This window comes from Corythoichthys intestinalis, chromosome 3 (assembly GCF_030265065.1).
Source record: "Corythoichthys intestinalis isolate RoL2023-P3 chromosome 3, ASM3026506v1, whole genome shotgun sequence".
Lineage (NCBI taxonomy): Eukaryota > Metazoa > Chordata > Actinopteri > Syngnathiformes > Syngnathidae > Corythoichthys > Corythoichthys intestinalis.
Window position 1 is genome coordinate 19,577,993 of NC_080397.1, and position 9,064 is coordinate 19,587,056.

Sequence of the window (9,064 nt, forward strand, 5' to 3'; positions counted from 1 at the left end):
TGGGCTTGACAATGATAAAAGACATAACAAGATTTTGTTTGGTATCTTCTACCAACTCGCCCAAAAAGAAAAGAAAGAATGAAGAGCGTCTTACCTTCCACCCAAAGCTTCTCCACGTCCGTCTCCAAATTAGCTGCCCGTAAGCCCACCGCGAATGCTCCGAAAATCATGAGGCCCACCACCAAAAATTTTCCACAGTTCTTTTGTATGTAACAGCCCAGCCTAAATAAAAGTCTCTGGAACTTTGCTCTCAGCCATAGTGGTGCTTTCCTCCCGGTCGCCTTGCCCTAGAGGAAAAAAAGGATACCAAAGATCAAGCATTATGGTTCAATTAAACTTAGAAAAGGTGCACAGTGATTCATGCACAGATTTTGACTGTCTTTGCCATTATCAGTGTTGCTAATACCTATTAAGATCAATAGTAACCATCTATAATGGGTCCTGAGTTCATGAGATCTGTTCCTACAGCGTTAATGTAAACCCGATTTCTACATAAATCTTGTACGAAGAATTTATAGTAACGCAGAAATGAAGTCAAAATTACTGTAAACAATTTAATGAAAAAAGTCTTTAAACCCACAAGTACATAAAATCTAATAAAAAACAGTAGTTCCATAGGAAACTTAATGGTCTTTCTTCTAGTGTACTGTCATACTGTATTTTTCAGCTTTTGTGCAAAGTACTGTAGTTTGATGCAATTTGTAACCTTGAAAACATCACTTAGCACTTTTTTCAGTCTTTTAAGGACTCTTTCCCCACTTTTGGATCCAATATTCCTTTCCAAACAGTTCGAATAACAAGCCAGGGAAGTTCAACCTAGGACCCCATGAATTGGAATCTCCAAAGTACAAAACAGTTAAGCTGGTTAACATTGAAGTTCTCATTTCTACATAGTTGTGTAAAGTGAATTACAAAATCTTCTCTCAACTGTTTGAGGTAAAGCAAAAGCTTTTTTTTCTTAGACTGGATTAGGATTGGAAATAAAGGTTCACCACCATAGTAGCAAAAGTATTTGTTCTTTGAGACCAAAACTATAGGGAATCACAAGGTACTTACAGAGGGATGTTTTTAAGACTTTGCTGTTAGTGTTGTGTAGTGTCTAATAAATGTAGTATGAATCTGCTTGGTAGACAAACTCTGTTTAAGATTGTTAAAGGGTTTATACTAAGTCTATTGATTAGCCAGAGATCAAACTTTCTTGTGTCTCAATTTCGTTTCGTACTCTATAGTTTTTCACTTCAGCATTGGTATACTTTGGTAGAATCAGCCAATAAAGCAATAAACAAATAATAAGCTAAACATACAAATTTAATCTTCAGATGCAGTCTGACTTTAAATTGAAAGTCGACACTGTTTCAATTTTGAGGACAAGTTCTGGTTAAACTTTTTTGGGCATTCGGTTTCGGGAGTTCCACTGTATTATATCATTTAACAATGGTTCAAACAGAGGAAATCGCAATTTTTATAAAAAGCGAGCTTTACCCCTTCAAATGGTACTCAATTAACTCATTGGCTGCCATTGATGGCGCAAGACGTCTAGTCCATTTTGACTGGGAGGGTTGGCAACAACTGAATGATCGCTGCCATGAATTGGATATCTGGTGCCGTCAATGGCAATGTAATGAATTGGACACACAGGCACACAAAGCACATATAAATGGACAACTATTCAAAATCATGTTTACATTTTTATGGACATTTTATAGTACTATGTATCACGGCTGGCCTGGGAACACCTTGAGATCCCGCCGAAGGAGCTGGTTGAAGAGGCTGGGGAGAGGGAAGTCTGGGCTTCCCTGCTAAAGCTGCTACCCCTGTGACGCGACCCCGGATTAAGCGATGGATGGGTGGATGGACGGACGGACAGTTTATAGTCTTCAATGACTGTCAAGTCCCATGTTTTTGAAATGTGGAAGGAAGCCTACAGGAAGAACATGCAAAGGTTTGAACAGCCAACCTGCTCATTGGCTGCCATTAGATCACTAGAAGTCCAATCTTGTTTTGATTGGGAGAGGCTGGCAGCAAATGGTAGCTGCCAAAGAGTTGAACAGTCAACCTGAGAACAGTGCGGAAGATGTGTGCTAACTGTACTTCTAATTCCCGAGCTCTTTAAATGGCACTCATTCAGCTCATGGGTGCCATTCACAGCAGTAGACTTTCAATAGATTTTGACTGGGAATTGCTGCAAACCTTCCCAGTCAAAATGGATATTATGGCTAGCGTCCTCAATAGCACTAAAAGATGAGCATTTACAGCCAATCCTCCCAGTTCAAATGACTTAAACACTATGAAATTTAAAAGAAATTGATGAAAAATGATTTCATGATTTATGAATGATTTAATTTATCTACTTTTTATTATCATTGATCCTAAATGTGAAGCTCACCAATGTGGACCCCGGGTTCTCATAGGGTCAAGTTAAGTAATTATTTATTTATTTTTTTACAATCAAATTGTAAGTAAGTGGGGAAAGCAGCACTCGTGACACTCAACAGGTAATACACTCACGCTGGCACACACCGCAGGCACGGTTCCAAAGAGTAACAAAAACGACGAGTGACAGTAAGTACGAGTGAAAAAGGAACGCTTGCAGCTGGACCTCCGGCTTGGATGGGGGCGTTGGGGGGATAAAAGCTGTCAATGTCCACATGATGCAAATGGATGAGACTTCAACAAATAACATCCTATTTCCGAGTAAAGTTCGCTACCTACTAGTCGCTAGCGTTGTGTAATGAAAGCGGAATTCATTGCAGAGAAGACTGCATTGCAATGCTTTGCATGTGGTCCAACTATTGCTAGGGGGAAAAGCCACATGGACTTCCACGCTGGTGCACAACACGCAAGCTCGTGATATGACGACAGACCGTTATGTGTTTGGAAAACAAGAGGAGGGCGTCCGAAGCAGCTTGTGGGTGTGCGGGTGCAAAGAGTGGAAGCAACAGGCCGGTAGACGTGGGAGTAGGACATATAAGAAGTTAAGGTACCTGGGAGATCTGCTCCAAAGCGAAGCCCGCGTCGCAGTAGCTCGGCCGTTGCAGGTAGTCCAAATCCGGCGGTGGTGGAGGAGGAGGCGGCCGCGGCGGCTCGCGGCTCGACTCCCTCCGGGTCCTCCGCGTTAGCCTCGGCCGGCCGGGCTCTCCTATCTCCGGCTCGGGGGGTGCACTAGCAGCCGAGGCCATGTTGCGGGGACTGCGCGCTGCTTATCGATTCCCACTTGCGAGCCGACAAAGTTTCACTCGGACGGGGGACCTCATAGTCCGCTTGGAGAGGGCGAGTCAAAGTAGAGCGCGTCGTCCATCCCCACATCGCGTGATCCGGTGAGGGTCTCCGCCGCCTTTTGCACCGCGTTTTCTGAGCCCGTCAAGCACAAGGACAACAACAAAGCGGTCGAACAGAAATGCAGAGGAAAACAACAAGTGTGTCTCTCAGAAGGAGCCGCACGCCAGATCGATGGACGCTTCTCTCTGCATTGTGTGGAGATGTGTGCTGCTGCTCTTCTTCCCCTGGGCCGCGCGTCACGGCCAACTCTGACTTTGAATAGAAGAGCAGAAAAAGAGCTCGAAGAGGAGGAGTGGAAATCCAGGGAGAAAGGAGGAGGGTGTGGGGGCCCGACAGAGAGAGAGAGAGAGAGAGAGAGGGACCGAGAGAGAGTGCGCGAAGGGGAGGGGAGTGTCCCGCCTCTCGCCGCTGTCACACCGCAGGTTTTCTTGCTTCTGATTGGTTCCAGAAGAGCAAAAATTACTCAGCAAACACGACTATTATTAGCTGCTTAGCAACAGCTCGCTAAAGTAAAGGAGGTGAGCGAGGGGAGGGAAGACCACCCAAGCTGGGATGGGGACCTTTAGGGGGGCATAGGGCTGCCCCCCCCCAACGCTAAATCCGATTGTTGCATGTAAGGTATAGTATCTTGGGAGTTGTTTCAATGAAACACGTGCAACCCCCAAGGAGATCACTGAATGACTTTTGAAAACGTCAATGATTGTCATTTGCCAAAGGGGAACCCTACTGTTTTACATTAACCCAAGGGTGTACGTTAGGTCTCGACATTGGTATTGACGATATACGTAGTTGTACGGTTTTGGCATAATTTTTACAAGTGAGCACTGATATAAAATGTGTACGCTGTACGTTCAAATTCTGTATTTTTTTCGTGCATTACGTTTTTTTTCTCCGTTCGGATTTAGTCACTGTTTCGGCAACGAGACAATGTGCGTTACGATGAGTTACTACGTTGGTTAACTGACGTGAGAAAAGTCAGAGACACTGAGAGAGAAGAGTGTTGTGACGCTGTAGCAAACGCAATGCTAGGCTAGGTGGGTCCATTATTTCCTGACTGTAGCAGACAGCCTACAATCTACGCCTAGATATCAAATGCTTATAGACCCCAATCACCAACGTCACACAATCACGTGATCGCTGTATTGTGCAGCCATATTGTCCGTCATTGTGTGTCCGTATTGTCAATGATCGTAGTTTCTAAAGGTGGATTCACATGCAAATTATGGAAGCCCCGGTGCTTTCAGACGCTGTAAACTCATTGGATGAGTTGCATAAAAGCCGTTATTTGGAAAAGCTTCGGTCGATCCAGTCGCCAGATCCATATTTGATGCCCAAACTGATGTTTCCTCCCGTCCAGTCCTGTCCCGTTGTAACGCTTGGCAGGGCAGGATGAGCGTATAGAAGGCAAAAAAAGAAGCAGACGTCCACCCATGCACTTTTAATAGTCAAAAATAACTCCAGCTCTACCACTCGTCACTCGGAGCTCAGCGGTACGCACACACGCGTTCCCAGACGAACTCCCCCAACACAAGTAAGCAATAACAGAAGAAGAACATATACAACATAAATAAAGCAGCGCCACCGCGCGGTGGACGTCGGGAGGAAGACCACTCAAGGAGGTGACTGTTACACCGTGCGTCAGAGCTCGTCCTGAGACCACAAAATTTCCAATCATACTCCAGTTTATATCACAATGAGGAGTCGGGTACCCAAAATCGACACCGGCCCAAATATAAACCGACATTTGGTCAGCTGAGCGTCACCGTTGTCACGATTGTAAAACGAAACTTGTTCGACAACGGGCCGGTGTGTGCCGAAAAATAGCTGCCCCGCGTGAAATGTCCCCCCTGATGGGAGCGCTTATTTATAACGCTTTATTGAAGTGAAAACATCAAATGTTTTCATGGACGCATTACAGTAATGGATTTACGACTGTAAGATCAGTTTTAAATAATTAAATTACACAAAATATTAGTACTGTATTTTAGTAACAAATCGTGGACTGGGCCACATAACCATCTTTGAACAGAAATGTATTAGCCTACAGGTTTTCACGACCATATCCCAATGACAATCACACAGGTATGACATTTATTAGTTCAAGCAGAGTAAAATATACAGTGGTACCTCTACATACGAAGTTAATCCGTTCCAGGAGCTTGTTTGTAAGTCGAAATGGTCGTATGTCGAGCAGGATTTTCCCATAGGAATACATTATAATTCCATTAATTCGTTCCACAGCCCAAAAACCTGCACTAAATCCTTAAAATATACTGCTGGTACTATTACAAATGGCAATTACATATAGCAAAACAAATAAATAATAAATAAAAATCGGATTAATAATATAATAATAATAATAATTCCTGTAATAGTGTAACGAAACGGGTTCTAATAAGGCGGACGTTTTTTTCTGTACCTGAAGGCACCGCGGCGCTGACGTGACAAAGAGGGAGGGGAGCGGGTGAAAGTTTACTTTCGCTTTCAATGCTTTCTTGAGAACATCGTCAATTGCGGCAGACAGCAGGCGTTTTGTGTTGAATAAGTTGGGAAAGAAATGATGAAAACGTGGCGAAGCTGGCGATTTCTCTGGAGATGTTACCACAATAAGAATTGTCAGCTTAACTTATAAAGACTGGCGAACGATGGTCGGAGGAGGACCGTGGAGATGTATTGTTGAGCCATTTCACAGATGCCCACCCTACGCTCATATTTTTCTGTCATTTGCATCTTCATTTAGAAGGTAAGCGTCAACTTTTTCCTTGTTTCACCACCTGTACCAACCTTTTCTGAAACCTGTGTTGATTTGTCACACAAGAAAATCCGCCATGCATTCGTCTGCTGTGCTGCCATTGTCGTCGTATTTCGAGCATGTCGTCGGATGTAGAAACAAATGGCGAGTCAAATTTTACGTCGGATGTCGAAAAGTTCGTGTGTCGAAGCGATCGTATGTAGAGGTACCACTGTACATATGCACGGTACAAGAAAGTCGTTTCCGTGTGGGCGCTCCCGTCAGGGGGGACATTTCACGCAGGGCGGCTATTTTTCGGCACAACACCTGTTGTTGCGCTCACCTTCTTGCTGTGTGACCGTGGCGACGAGCTTCGTAGTCTCCGTCTGATGATGTCTGCGACCGTGTTGGCATCAAATTGATGTTTTTGCCACTGTCTAACAGCTTCATGGACCGAGATAAACAAACCATGCTGCTTTCGAGATTTGCCCTTTTAACAATGGGCACACAGCAACTACTAAAATGACCGTTTATCTTCTCTGTTACTGCAACCAACCGCCACATTTGCCTTCACCATTTTGATTAATCAATGTTAACGATTGTCAGGAAGGTTTTTGGGTTCGTTTACTAGGCGGTGATTCCTTACACAAGCAGAAAAACATGCAGTAATAGGAATGTACGTAGCGGTAATATGTAAACACGATGAGCTGACGGACAATATAGCCGCCCCAGTCAGGGGGGTGGAGTTATGACATCACGTGATTGGGGTCTATAGAACTACATGCGAAATGACAGACAGTGGCGTTAATAAACAGCTGCCATTTTGAAGCTGTAGACTTCTCAGAAAGGCTCTGTTGTAGTGAACCTTCCTAGCGAACTTAAGTAACTTTTTATCCAAAATACTCCTAAATCAGCAAAGTCTTGACTTGAATCTTTCTTTAAATGATGAAACAGTTTTAAAACTTTAACATGTCAAAAGTAGAAGGGAACTATGCAAAAACGGCAGCAATTTTAACAACTTTAACAGTTGATTCACAACATTAAATGATTTCCAAACATAGCAAAGGTTACTATGTTTTTTTTTTTTTTTTTTAATGTAAAAAAGAAACATGAAAGGTAACACCAGTTACTTTGCCAAGTAACTAATTACTCTTACCTTCAGGTAACTGAGTTTCTAACTCAATTACTTTTTGGGAGAAGTAATTTGTAACTAATTAATTACTTTTAAAAGTAAGATTAACAACACTGGTCATAAAGATGAAGTCTGCAGAATGAAAAGTGACGAAAGCGCAGATTTCATTCTGGCAATTTGTTGCCGAACACAATTTGCCTGCAACTATTGCTGATCACTTCTCAGAATTAGCAAAAGAAATGTTCCCTGACTCAAAGATTGCATCGGTAAGTTAATTTTATCAACTGACCTTTTTAATTTATAATTGGACACACTAACGAACTACCTTCAAGTCAAACTGAATTGCGAGCTGAAATGCCATGAAGTGCAGCCATCAAGACATGATAGACATTACCAAAAGTGCTACATACAATTATAACAAAAGTCACTGTTAAATTTTAGTAATCATGATGTAGCTGAAGATATTGTTATCTGATTGCACCAGGTTATATGTTACAATATTACCAATAAATTTATATTATTTTAAAAATTGAGTTTTATTTTTGTTTCATATTGCACGCTATATACAACATTGTAAGATTAGTCACCAACTTGTAAGGGCAGACGTCACTATTTGTAAGATTGCCAACGGCCTCGGGTTGACAGGTATGTTTTTATCTAAATCATTGTCTAATATTATATTATGTTTTACTCGATATATACTAAAAACTTTAACATATTAAATATTTCAATATATATTTTTCCTTCTTTTGCACAACGCCTCCACCCCTTCTGTCTTAGTAGAGAATGGTTTGACCCCGCTCTGGCGCACTCAAGGCGACACTACGTAGTGCCCTGAAGTGGGAAATTAAAGTCTGTCATTTTTATAAACCTTAAACATGGCGAGTTGTCAAAATTCGGGTGCGCAGAGAAGAAAAGAAAAAGAGATAAAGATCATAGAGGTGAACGAGAAAAAATTATGACGTTTTTAAAAGGAGGACAAGAAGCCAGAGAATTAGGGCTAAAGTTGGCTGTGGACAGTGATTTTGGTTAGTGAGCAACAGCCGCTAACACCAAGGGTGTAGGTTTGGGATCAACATTGTTAGGGACGATATAACAGCATAACATGCGTGGACACTTTTTGCTGGGGACGTCAAGTTAACAAGACCAAACAGATTGGGTAAAGGGGGGTCATGGCCACATTTCTCACGAATATGAACCTAATTGATAGGCTAACTGATCATGGCAAAATATATCTGTATTGAGTTATAGCAGTGCTTCTCAATTATTTTCTGTTACGCCCCTCATATGGAAGACACTATGTGCTCATGCGCTGGTCCTCATGGGAAACGAAATCTTAAAAAAAACTAGCGCTTTTGTCCACAAGCGTCGCTAAAATCGACCAAAAGTGAAAAGTTACCAAGTGTTGCTTTAAGACCACATAGACAAAACAAAAATGAAAATTAGGTAGAAGGGGGTAAACCTCGGTTCACTGCATTTCCCAAGGTTTAATTAATGTTAACAGCAGAAAATACAAAAGTGGAGGACACTTCTCTCTAAGCAGCTTCCTACTCAAGTTTTGCAGGTTAGCAAATTCACACAGTTTAATGTTATGCAAACTCTGATGCGGGTTGTAGCAAAATTTCAGTAGCAAAATTAGTGGTGTGTTCCCCACCTCCATAACATTGACATGTTTTTACATTACTTACAGTGGCTGCTGCTGGCTGAAAAAAAACTTCTAATATCCCTCCTCTTTGAAGGGGCCGGATGAGGTGGCATGTTGGCGACATGTTATATTTTCGTCGGGGCAGTGCGTGTGTAGGTGTGTGTGTGTGTGTGTGTGTGTGTGTGTGTGTGTGTGTGTGTGTGTGTGTGTGTGTGTGGAGCTGGGGTCAAGTCATCAGCCAATTAAACGTGAGCTTGAGGGGTAAAAATGGACTAGC

At 42.5% G+C, this 9,064-nt stretch overlaps 1 protein-coding gene across 3 annotated transcripts in view; it reads right to left on the bottom strand.

Moving 5' to 3' along the window:
• The window catches only part of ptch1 (patched 1), a 130,862-nt gene extending 127,264 nt beyond the window's left edge, over positions 1 to 3,598 (bottom strand). For all 3 annotated transcript variants that reach the window (XR_009062681.1, XM_057831160.1, XM_057831161.1), the window contains exons 1-2: positions 2,985 to 3,598; positions 95 to 287 (exon numbers count right to left, since the gene is read on the bottom strand). Coding sequence is in view for 2 of the 3 variants with exons in the window: in XM_057831160.1 (XP_057687143.1) it covers positions 95 to 287; positions 2,985 to 3,179 (388 nt within the window). In the remaining variant the exon portion in view is untranslated. The remainder of the gene's footprint in view (positions 1 to 94; positions 288 to 2,984) is intronic.
• Positions 3,599 to 9,064: the final 5,466 nt, after the last annotated feature.